The sequence below is a fragment of the Agelaius phoeniceus genome, chromosome 35, assembly GCF_051311805.1.
Source record: "Agelaius phoeniceus isolate bAgePho1 chromosome 35, bAgePho1.hap1, whole genome shotgun sequence".
NCBI lineage: Eukaryota > Metazoa > Chordata > Aves > Passeriformes > Icteridae > Agelaius > Agelaius phoeniceus.
In genome coordinates this window covers 979,276-990,374 of record NC_135299.1, presented here as the reverse complement: position 1 = coordinate 990,374, position 11,099 = coordinate 979,276, and the positions used below count along the sequence as shown (strand labels likewise).

General features: G+C 67.5%; 3 protein-coding genes across 7 annotated transcripts; 2 read left to right on the top strand and 1 right to left on the bottom strand.

Moving 5' to 3' along the window:
* The first annotated feature begins 133 nt into the window (after nucleotides 1-133).
* MYG1 (MYG1 exonuclease) lies at nucleotides 134-2,461 on the top strand. The gene is given in 8 exon segments (XM_054649176.1): nucleotides 134-169; nucleotides 171-335; nucleotides 616-728; nucleotides 794-953; nucleotides 1,154-1,303; nucleotides 1,420-1,542; nucleotides 1,736-1,917; nucleotides 1,994-2,461. Coding segments are annotated over 8 exon segments (1,095 nt in total). The 5' UTR covers nucleotides 134-148; the 3' UTR covers nucleotides 2,175-2,461.
* Nucleotides 2,462-2,596: 135 nt separating this feature from the next.
* On the top strand, nucleotides 2,597-7,995 carry LOC143696450 (uncharacterized). Of its 4 annotated transcripts, none has more exons than XM_077192719.1 (2): nucleotides 2,597-3,059; nucleotides 5,515-7,995. In XM_077192719.1, the coding sequence occupies exon 1, from the start codon at nucleotides 2,674-2,676 to the stop codon at nucleotides 3,028-3,030; it is 357 nt and encodes a 118-aa protein (XP_077048834.1). In that variant the 5' UTR covers nucleotides 2,597-2,673; the 3' UTR covers nucleotides 3,031-3,059; nucleotides 5,515-7,995. The 4 variants fall into 4 exon arrangements, 2 of the variants coding, with proteins under 2 accessions (XP_077048834.1, XP_077048835.1); XM_077192720.1 differs by having other exon boundaries at nucleotides 5,520-5,578; XR_013185914.1 differs by lacking the exon at nucleotides 2,597-3,059 and adding an exon at nucleotides 4,057-4,184 and having other exon boundaries at nucleotides 5,520-7,995.
* Nucleotides 3,679-9,921, bottom strand: AAAS (aladin WD repeat nucleoporin). Of its 2 annotated transcripts, none has more exons than XM_077192718.1 (16): nucleotides 9,657-9,921; nucleotides 9,353-9,488; nucleotides 8,971-9,098; nucleotides 8,813-8,868; nucleotides 8,600-8,691; nucleotides 8,290-8,336; nucleotides 7,791-7,889; nucleotides 7,113-7,256; nucleotides 6,872-6,992; nucleotides 6,587-6,711; nucleotides 6,293-6,353; nucleotides 5,805-5,895; nucleotides 5,347-5,440; nucleotides 5,169-5,236; nucleotides 4,980-5,061; nucleotides 3,679-4,159 (listed from the first exon to the last, which is right to left on the bottom strand). In XM_077192718.1, exons 2-16 carry the CDS (start codon nucleotides 9,473-9,475, stop codon nucleotides 3,703-3,705), a joined length of 1,788 nt encoding a protein of 595 aa, XP_077048833.1. In that variant the 5' UTR covers nucleotides 9,476-9,488; nucleotides 9,657-9,921; the 3' UTR covers nucleotides 3,679-3,702. The 2 variants fall into 2 exon arrangements, with proteins under 2 accessions (XP_077048833.1, XP_054505152.1); XM_054649177.2 differs by lacking the exon at nucleotides 9,657-9,921 and adding an exon at nucleotides 4,492-4,576 and having other exon boundaries at nucleotides 4,019-4,159; nucleotides 9,353-9,607.
* Between the last annotated feature and the right edge of the window lie 1,178 nt (nucleotides 9,922-11,099).

Here is an 11,099-nt window from a genome sequence, read left to right as displayed (position 1 = left end):
CACATCGAACAGACTCTTTGGCCCCGCCCCCTGCACGTGCGCACTCGCCGGGGGCGGGGCTGATCCCGCGCAAGCGCGGGACAAAATTGGCGCGAAGTTTTTGCGATGAGGGGGCGTGGCCCTGTGGGGGCGTGGCCTCCCCGTTGCCATGCGCGGTGCCGCGCGCGCTGGCCCGGCTCGTGGTCATGGCCGCCACCGGTACCGGCACCGGGGCAGGCACCGGGCACAAGCGGCCGCACCCCGAGCCCGCCCCCCGCATCGGCACCCACGACGGCACCTTCCACTGCGACGAGGCGCTGGCGTGTTTCCTGCTGCGCCTCCTGCCCCGCTACCGGGTACGGCACCGGCAGCGCACCCGGCTCGGGGCATGAACGGGACGGGGGCACCGTGCGGTGCCGGCTCCCGGGCTCTTTCTCCGGGTCGCTCTTCTCTCGGTCCCATCTGGGGGACACTTGAGCCCACCCAGCGGCCGCTCTTCTGCCCCCGGTCCCACCTGGGCGTCCCCCTTGTGTCCCCGGTCCTTCCTCGGGGTCCGTCCCCGCTGTCCCTCGTCACCCGGAGCCGCTCCCGGGGGTCCCGGTGGCCCTGGGGACCCTCACGCGGTGTCCCCTGCAGGACGCGGAGATCGTGCGGACGCGGGACCCGCAGCGCCTGGCCGGCTGCGATGTGGTGGTGGACGTGGGGGGCGAGTACGACCCGGGGCGGCACCGCTACGACCACCACCAGAGGTGAGACCCCCGCCGGGGACAGCGGCACCGCCGGGGGTGCCCGCGGTGACCGCGTGGCCCCGCAGGTCCTTCACGGAGTCCATGCGGAGCCTGCGGCCGGACAAGCCCTGGAGCACCAAGCTGAGCAGCGCTGGGCTCGTCTATTGCCACTTCGGGGCGCAGATCCTGGCGGGGCTCCTGGGGCAGCCCGAGGACGGGCCCGTGGTCTCAGCGCTCTATGACAAGGTGACAGCGGTGGCGGGGGGTCTGTCACCCTGCCGGGGTGACGGTTCTGCCCGGGGCTTGTCCTCGGTGGGGAAAGGGGAGCGGTTCGTGGCAGCTGCTGGGGGTTGTGCTTCCAGCCAGGCTTTGCTCTGCTGTTCCTCCTGTCCTCCCTTGCTGTCCCCTCACTGCTGCTCATATTTCTGTCCCCTCGCTGTCCCCAGCTGTACGAGAACTTTGTGGAGGAGATCGATGCCATGGACAACGGGATCGCGCCGGCGGCGGGGGAGCCGCGCTACGCCCTGAGCACCACCCTGAGCGCCCGCGTGGGGCACCTGAACCCCCGCTGGAATGACCCCGACCAGGACACCGAGGTGGGGACAGCCCTGGGGACAGCCTGCTCGGGGACAGGCCCTGGGGACAGCCTGCTCGGGGACATCGTGCTCAGGGACACCCTGCTTGGGGACACCGCTGACCCCCGTGTCCCCAGGCAGGGTTCAGGAGGGCCATGGAGCTGGTGGGCACGGAGTTCCTGCAGCGCCTGGATTTCTACCACCGGGCCTGGCTGCCGGCGCGGGCGCTGGTGGAAGAGGCCGTGCAGCGCCGCTTCGAGGTAAGGCCGAGCCAGCTGGGGGGAATCTGTGATTTTGGGGGAGAATTGGGGCGTGGGGAGGTCAAATCCCTTCTGTAGAAGCCTCCTGGGGGGCCCCTGCACCCCATATCCTGCACGGCCCCTGCAGGAGGGCACAGGGAGGGGCACGGAGCCCAGGGTGGTGTCGGGGGTCACCCCCGTGTCCCCCCTGCAGGTGGACGCCAGCGGGCAGGTCCTGGAGCTGTCCCAGGGCGGCTGTCCCTGGAAGGAGCACCTGTTCCAGCTGGAGCGGGAGCTGGCCCTGCCCCGGCCGCTGCTGCTCGTGCTGTTCCCGGACCGGGGCGGGCAGTGGCGGGTGCAGAGCGTCCCCACAGCCCCCCACAGCTTCCAGAGCCGGTGAGACCCCTCCCCTGGCCCTGCCACCGCCCCCCGGTGTGGCTGGGGTCACCCTCAAGCCCCGTGTTCCCCCCAGGCTCCCCCTGCCCGAGGCCTGGCGGGGGCTCCGGGACGAGGCGCTGTCTGAGCTGGCCGGAATCCCCGACTGCGTCTTCGTCCACGCCAGCGGCTTCATCGGGGGCAACCGGACCCGGGAGGGAGCCCTGGAGATGGCCCGGAGGGCGCTGGAGCTCGGGGGGGGCACAGAGAGCACGTGAGCCCCCTCCCCAGCGGGGTCACCCCAAAAGGGAGCCCCTGGCCCAGTGTGGGCTCCCAGGGATGTGCAGGGAGCGTTCCCGCTTGGATCCTGGACTCTCCGAGGGATCGGCTGTGCTGGGGGGGCAGCAGCCCCTCCCGGGGGTCTCAGAGCACCCACCCCCCGTGCTGGATGGGTGCCAGCCCAGCCGGAGCCGTTTTGGTGCCGTTTCCTGGGAGTTTGACCCCGTTCCTGTCATGTCCCTGCACCGAAGCACTGCCAGCACCAGTAAAAACCAGCGTGTGCCCAGTGGAGTCGCTGTTTGAGGGGTCCCGGTGGGGCTGAGTGTGACACTGGGAGGGTGCTGCGACTCAGGGACAGCCGTGACCCGCCCCCGGCACCGCTGTGATCCTGCGTGTCACCAGCACCGTGTCACCAGCACCGTGTCACCCTCCCCTCTGCGTGTCACCAACACCGCGGGGGGGTCACGGTGTCCCCTCCCTCCCGCTCCTTGCAGGGCCATGCGGGCGGCCGGGCTCCTGCTGCTGCTGCTGCTGCTGGGGCTGCCCCAGCAACCCCGGGCCGGCTCCCGGTGCCCCGGGGGGGCTCCGCCGGTGCCGCTCGCGCCCAGCGGCCACAACGAGACGCTGGGGAGGGCGGCGGGGACAGCGCGGGCCCCGGACGTGGCGGCGCTGGTGGCCCTGGGCGGGTGGCTGGGCCTGGTCCTGCTCTGCGTGCGCCGGTTCGTGCGGCGGAGCCGGGAGGAGGCGCGGCTGCACCTGCGGGCCCTGCCCTGCGGGGCGCACCGGGAGCGGCGCGAGGAGCAGGAGCCGCTCAGCGGCGGCACCGGGAGCCAACCGGGCGGGCCCGGGGGGTGAAGCCCCCCAGGCTGGCCCCAGCAGCTGCGGTGGGTGCGGAGCCCGGGCCATGGCAGAGCCCCCTGGATCCTGCCCAGCCTCAGGAAGGGGCTGGATGCTGGGGGGGAAGGAAGGGTGGGGGCCCCCTTGCCCTGGGGAGGATTTTGGGGGGCCCGGGGCTGTTGGGGTGGGGGGAGCAGGGACCCTGTGCTGTCCCAGTCCTCCCTGCCAGTGCAGTGTAATCCTGGGATCAAGGGTCTGTAATCCCGGGATTAAGGGTCTGTGATCCCGGGATTTCCCTGTGCCAGCTCCAGCAGCAGCCCCGTTAATCCCCTCGGGGGGGGGCCCAGCTGCTGCCCCCACCCTGCAGGGCCAGGGGGCTCCCCTGGGGCTCCCAGCGCCGGGGTTTGGGGACCCACAGCAGGTTTGGTTCATTCTGGGGGGTTTGATTCACTTTGCTCACCCTCAAGACAAAGCTGGGGGTTGTGTGTGTGGCCAAAACCCACCCCAAACCCCTTCAGCCATCACCTGTCCCCAAAACGGGGCTCTTTGATCCCAAAAGAGCAGTCCTGGCCCATGGGCTGCAGTGGGATCACACCAACAGCTTCTGTGAGTTCACTCCAAGCTGTTCCTGACCCCAAAATCAACTCTGGAGCCCCCAGAACCCTCCCTGACCCACAGGACCTCCCAAATTCACCCCCAAAAATCTTCCAGTCCCATGGGGGTGAGGAAAGAAGACAAGAGGGAGAGAAAATCCACCTTTAATTGGGGCAGGATCCAGCACTGCCAGACCCTGAGCAGGTCTGGGGGGCTCCTGCAGGGAGAGGAGGCTGAGCAGGAGCCTGGGTTGCCCGAGGAGGTCCTGGGGCGCCCAAGGAGGCCCTGAGGAGGCTCTGGGGTGCCCAAGGAGGCTCTGGGGTGCCCAAGAAGGCCCTGAGGTGCCCGAGGAGGCCCTGAGGAGGCCCTGGGGTGCCCGAGGAGGCCCTGGGGTGCCCGTGGAGCCCCTGGGAGCCCCTCAGAGCTCAGAGAAGAGCGGCTGCTCCCGGACGCTGCCCAGCACGGGCGCGGGGCTGCGGCGGGGGCTGCCGCGGGGCTCCAGGGCGCTGATGAAGAAGAAGGGGATGTGGGAGATCCTCCCCGAGGACCAGCACTGCAGGGGACAGCGTGGGGCAGGGGTCAGTGTCCAAACAGCACAGACACGGGGAAAACCCCTTGGGATGGAGCCCAGCCCATGACCTGACCCCAGACTCTTTGGCCACCTGGGGACACCCGGCTCATGTCCAGCACTGCCCCTAAGTCCCTCCAGGTCCCTTCCCAGGGATCAGGGAAGGTCCAGCCCCTCTGTCCCCAACACACAGCACCCAACCCTTGGCCTGGTTAAACCTCCTCTCCCCAGAGTCCCCCACGCCTCGCCCTGATCCCAGCCCCTGCCCAGTGCCACCAGTGTCCCCTGGGACTGGGAGTGCCCCGGGAGGGACTTACCACGGTCAGGAGGGCGCCCTGAGGGAAGCATGGGTGGAAGGAGATGAGCTGGGGCTGGGCTCCGCGCTCGCCCCGCACGAAGCCGCTGTGGGGTGGGGGAACGGGCAGGGTTATGGGCTGGGAATCAGCACATTCTGAATTCCAGAGGGTGTTTGGGGTCTGAGGGGGAAACAGCACATTCCAGGGAACTGGGGGTGTCTGAGGTCTAAGGGGATGCACAGGGAAAGGACAACCCAAAGCCAAGGGGGTGAGGTGGGGAACCCAATGAACCCAAACCCACCCGAAAGCTGCTCTAACAAACCCAAACCCCCTTGCAATGAACCCAAACCCATCCCAATGAACCCAAACCCACCCGAAAGCTGCTCTAACAAACCCAAACCCCCTTGCAATGAACCCAAACCCATCCCAATGAACCCAAACCCACCCAAAAGCTGCTCTAACAAACCGAAACCCCCCAGCGAACCCAAACCCCCCAAGCCCCCGCTGACCAGGGCAGGAGCTCGAAGACGGGGCTGTTGCGGGTGCGGAACACGGCCACGGCCGCCTGGCTGCCCGCGCTCTCGGGGTGTCCTGTGGGGGACAGCAGCACGAGGGCTCTCCCTTGTCCCCCATCCTGTCCCTTGTCCCGGGGCAGCAGCAGCACTCCCAGGCCAAGCAGGGAACGGGGCAGCACTGACCTCTGATGATCACAGCCAGCCTCTCCCCGGTGGGGTCCCACGCCATGGAATGAACCTCCCCTCCGATCCTGCAATAGCACAATTCCCAAAATTGGGGGCAGAGACCCCCCCGTGCCCAGCAGCGAGGGGTGGCTGCCAGGAGGAGCAGGGACCCCCCTGTGCCCTCAGCCAGACCCACCTCTCCTCCCCGTAGAGGGTCTCAAAGGTGGTCTCGGACAGGTCTGCCACGATCGAGGCCGTCTTGGAGCCTCCCACCTGCCCCTGCATCTCCCCTGCAAGGGATGAACCCACACCCCGTCAATCCCACTGCATTCCCCGGGTGATCATGCACTTATTTCTTTCTCAGAGCAGCTGGGCTGGTGTCCCAGGAGGGGCAGGGATGGAGGACAAGGGACAGCAAACACCAGGACCCCCAAGCTGGCTCTGGAGCCTCTGAAGTCTCGCTGAAATCCCCTCAAGACCCCACAACTGCAACTGAGGAGCAACGCGAGGGATGGAAAAACCTGAATTCCAGAGATTCTGTGCTTGGAGACCCCAACACACCCCCTGTGCGTCCCAGCTCCTCACTCCAAAGCTGTGGGGTCGTTTGGGAACCCTCTCCCAGCACTTGGGAAGCTCCAGGTGGGACAAACTCACCCCGGTACTCGGAGAAGGACAAGGAGTAGATGACGGACTCGCCCAGCACGGTGAAGAGCAGCCGGCTGCCGTCGGGGCTCCAGCACCCTGTCTGGGGGACAGTGTCGTTCTGCCACCCTGTCACCCGTCTGTGGGACAGTGCCACCCTGTCTGGAGTGCCTCAGACTGCAGAAGAGGAGGCTCAGGAGGAACTTTTCACTCCCCAAGTCCCTGATGGGAGGGGACAGCCAAGGGACAAGAGGACAAAACCTCAGGAGAGGTTCAGGTTGGATACTGGGAAGATTTCCACACAATCAGGGAAAATTTCCACAATTTCTTCGGCTGGCTGCCCAAGGCAGGGGTGGAGTCCCCATTCCTGGAGGGATTTAAAAGCCCTGTGGATGTGGCACTTGGGGACAGGGGTCAGTGGTGGCCTTGGCAGTGCCAGGTGGTCCCGGAAGGCTTTTCCAGCCTAAATGATTCCTTGGGAGGGGAATATCCCACCCTACCTGGCAGCGTCCCCTGATGGTGGGCCAGCGCTCACAGGTCCACATCTGGGCCTCCCACACCCTGCAGGAGATGCAGGAGGCTTTAGGGAGCAGAATTCCCGGGAATCCGCCCCAATCCTGCTGCTCTGGGAATCCACAGTGTCCAACCCCGTCCCCCAGCCATTCCCACTCTGCCCCCACAGCAGGAGCAGGAGCAGGAGCAGGAGCAGGAGCGGGAGCAGGAGCGGGAGCAGGGGGGATGTTTGGGATCCAGATTTTCTGGCACGAGGATGAGGATGGGGACGAGGAGCTCACCGGAACACGGCCGAGGGGGTGGCTGCCAGCACCTTGCTGCCATCGGGGGACCAGGCCAAGTAGGTGACACCGCCACCCCCAAACCACTGCAGCTGGACACAGGTCTCGGTGGACACGTCCCACACCTGGAGGGGACACGGGGGACAACGGTGACACCAGGATTAGGGGACACAGAGGGAACATTTCAGGTCCAGGTGAAATCCCAGAGCTGCCTCTGGGGCAGCACTGCCCGAGTGTCCCAGGGGTGTCCCTGGGTGTCCCTGGGTGTCCCCAGAGGGTCCTCACCAGCATGGCCGTGTCCACGGGTGACGCCGACAGCAGCCGCTCCCCGCTGGGCGCCCAGGCCAGGCTGGTGACAGGGCTGTGCCCGGGGCAGGACAGCACCTGGGCACAGCCTGATGATGGCCTGCACAGGACGAGGGAGGAGCCACCGGGATTCGGGATTTGCTGGCAGGATGGTGGCGCTGCCCCAAAGCCAGCCCCAACGGGGTGACAATGGCCGGGAAGGGGAGGTGGGAGCTGTCACCTGGTGGAGAGGGAGGTGGGGTCCAGGTGCCACACAAGGACACAGCTCTGGCAGGCCACGGCCAGGATGGAGGCACAGAGCGGCTTCCAGGCCATGGCAGCCACGTTCCTCTGCAGGCGGTGCTTCAGCGAGGGCACGGTGGCACTGTGGGGAGGGGACGGTGACAGAGCTGTGGGGCACAGAGCCCGGTGCAGCCCCTGCCAGCCCTGAGTGCAGTGAGGGGGGACAGCAGGGTGGGGAGGGGCTGTGCCCTGCCGTGTGCTTCCCGGGGAGGGGACAGGGGTTCCCAGCCAGGTGAGCCAGGGCACACCTGGTGTGGCTGAGCCGAGGGGTCCCCAGTGCGGACAGGGCCCAGCTTGGGGACACCTGCGGGGGCTGCAGGAGCAGCCGGCAGAGTCTCCTCCTGAGCAGGGACTGGCATTCCCTGGGGGAGCAGGGAGACCTGGGGGACAGAGGACACTCAGCCCGTGTCCCCCGCTCTGTCGCCACCCCCAGGCCTGGGTGACCCCCGGGATGTCCCCAGAGGTACAGGGAAAGGAAAGGCAAAGCTCTTGAGGCTCAAGGAGAGCAGGGAAGGAACAGGGAGGGCTGAGCCCAGGTGTGTCCAGGTGGGCAAGGAGGCCCCGGGCCCAGGGCAGTGCCCACCCCAGGCTGCCCAGATCCCAGACAAAGCCCCACCTGCTGGAGTTGTAGACACGGATGGAATCATCCAGAAGAGCCACAGCGAATTTGTTGGTGTGGGGGTGCCAGGCAAAGGCCCTGACGGTGCAGCCGGCCCTGGAGGGGGCACAGGGCAGGGTGAGACCCCCCCCGCACCCCCTGGGCTGGCAAAGACCCTGTTCAGAGTCCCCAGAGAAATAAAAACTTATTTTTTGCTGCCCAACAGGACCATTTTCTTTGAGAAATTCCCTGTTTCTGGGAATTATTCACAGGGCTCTGCTGAGGGGTTGGTGACCACAGCCTGGGGTTGGAATTGGAAGGAATTTTCCAGGCTCTCATCTCCTTTAACCCTGGTCTCTCTCCAACCAGGGCACACAAAGCAGGGCAGCCAGAGCCAGTGGGGCAATACCTGCCTTTAATGGCTGAGCCCACCCAAACGGGGCCATCCTGTCCTTGTACTCCCACCCCGGGGGGTCCCAGACCCCGGCACGGTGACTTTGGGACACCCAGGACTCACCAGTCCACGGCCTGGGAGAAGGCTGCGATCATGTCCTCACTGGTCAGCTGCAGGGACAGGAGAACACTGAGCTGGCAGCAGGGACCCCCAGTTCCCAGCCCTTTCTCCCTCTCCCCCACCGGGAAGAGCACCAAACACCTTCCCAGTGTCCATTTTCCACCCGTGGAGGAGGGAGCAGTGTCTGGAGCTGGGCATCATCAGGAGGAGCATTTTGGGGGGGGTTTAGCGGGGAAGGGACCACCCCCACCCCAGATGGCTGCTCCCCTTGCCCCGGCTCCTGCAGCAGCAGGGGGCAGCCGGAATGACTCACGGACAGGTGTGGGAACAGGGATCCGTGCAGCGAGGACAGCCAGCGGCACACGGCCAGCGCGTGGCTCGAGCCCGTCCGCAGCCACTGCAGCCCTGGCAAAGGGCAAAGGGACCCTCAGCGTCCCTGCAGCACCACGGGGGACAGGGCAGGGACAGCAGGGCGCAGCCAAAGCATCACAGTGAGACCAGAGATGGCTGGGCAGCCCAAACTCACCCTCCTCCTCGGCGCTGGCCAGCTCCCGGAGCAGCCCGCAGAGCCCGGCATCACGCCTGCAGCGAGAGCGGGGTCACTGCCCGGCCCCTGCCCGTCCTGGGGCCAGGCTGGGCTCTCTGGGGACAGGTTGGGCTCTCTGGGGCCGGCGGGGCACTCACCAGGCGCTGAGGCAGCGCTTCCAGAGGGACTCGCGGTGGTGGATGAAGGGCGGGCGGGCGCTGGGCTCCAGGCGGCCGTGGGCCTTGAGGGGCTCCTTGGGCAGGGTCAGCACGGGCAGGTCGGGAACCTGCAGCAGAGCTTCCCTGAGACCCCTGAGCCCCCGGGAACAAAGGGAGCCCCCCAGGGCAGCGGGCAAACGGCGATGGGAGGGAAGCAGGGGCACAAGGAGCGAAGGAGCAGCCTGAGGGTGCCTGGAGAGACCCCAGCAGAGGGGACAGAGCTGCAGCCACAGCTGAGGGGGACGAATGTGGCAGTCCCAAGGCTGGAGGGGGCTGGCACGGCTCTGGAGCGAGGAGGGCCCACCTGGGCCGGGGGTCTCACCTGGCTCTGGAAGGCCAGCGGGAGCTGCTCGCTGAGGCGGCCGCAGACCAGGGCGTTGTTGAGTTCGTACAGGGTGACATCCCCAGGGGGAGGCGGCGGCGGGAACAGCCCCAGGGAGCACATGGCGGCGCCGAGCCTGAGGGCGAGCCCGGACCGGGGGGCGACAGCTGAAACCGCCGCTGCCCTCAGGAAGCGCCGGCTCCAGGCCAGAGACCCTCCCTCCGCCCCTCACCCGCTCACAATCCCCGGTGCCCCCCCGCTCCCCGCCCTCAGCCCCGGGCGCCGCCATCTTGGCTCCTCTCACCCTTTCCCGCTCCCGCTCCGCGCCAATCGCCGCCGCGCACCGCCCTCGCAGCTCCGGGCGCGTGTGGGAGGAGAATTAAAAGGGCCGCGGCTCGCGTGGGAAATACGCGGAGTCCTCCCTGAAGGACAGCGCCACGCTCCACGATTTTCCTCCGCGGAGGAGAGAGAATATCAGCGTCCCCTGCACAGCCGCGCTCCACCCGTGACTTAGTGGCTCTCCGGTTGTAACGAGGATTGATTAAAATGGGGCCACTTGTTACTGTCGTTGCCCCTTTAAGAAAGGCGGAGCGTCCCTTGAGGGGCGGGGCGAGGGGCGTGTGCTGTTACGGGTCACGTGGTGTCCGAGCGGGGCTGCGCTGGGACCGGGACCGGGGAAGGGACCGGGACCGGGACTGGGACCCCCCCCCCCCCCCGGGGCACCTCCCGTGTCCCGCACCCCGTGTCCCGCGGGCACCCCTGATCCCGGACCCCTCTTGGGCTCCCGCGGCATCCTGGTGTCCTGCGCTGCCGTGTCCCCGGTGCCACCTCTCCCGGTGTCCCCTCTCGCGGGCGCCCGTGTCCGTTCTCCCCGTGTTCCCTGGGTGCCGCTCCCGCCGCGTGCCCCCCTTGGCTCGCTCCCAGCCCCTCTCCCGGGGCTCCCGCTTTTCTCGTGTTTATCCCCGTGTTTTCCTTAGCGGCCGCAAGAGTTATTTTAATTTTCTCAGGATATTAAATAAAGGCGGCGGGGGGAGCTGCGGCGGGGGGCCCCACATTCCTCGCCCGTTACGGAGCGAGCGGGGTTCGATAGGAGACGACGATTTGGGATGGCGCCGACATCAGAGCCACCGCAGGGCTGGCGTGGCCTCGTGGCGTCCCTCGGACCCCCCCAAATGCGGCTGATGGGGCAGCGAGACAGGAAAAAAGGCGGTGGTGGCGGAGGGGGGGTCCCCGGTGGGTTTGGGGGGGTCTCTGGATGGGGTTGGGCTCTGTGGTTTGGGAGGCTCCGGGCGGTCGAGCCCTCGGTGGCCGCCGGGCCGGGGTTTGGCTCCGGGACGTGGCTCCCTGCCCTGCTTGGCACTGGCCCACCCACGGCGAGCAGGGCTGGAGTTCTGGGGGGAAACCCCGAAATCGGCGAATTTGGGTCGAGGCTTGGGGGGCTACATGGAGAGGTAGCGCTGCCACTCTAAATCCCCCCGGGAGCCACCCTGGGGACAGCTCTGGGCGGTGGCGCTGAGCTCCGGCCGCTCCATTGCCGCCTCCGTGCCTCAGTTTCCCCGCCCTGTGTCCCCCTTTCCCTGGGGACAGCTGGGTCCTGGCCCGCCCGTGGCCACCGTGACTCACCCGGGGCTGGCACGGGACCTGCTGCCACCCCTGTCCCTGTCCCCCCGCGGGGCCCTGGGTGCCAGCAGCTGCCCCCCCGCTCCGTGCTGGCACTGGAGCTCGTTTCCGCCTCCTGTTGCCTTTT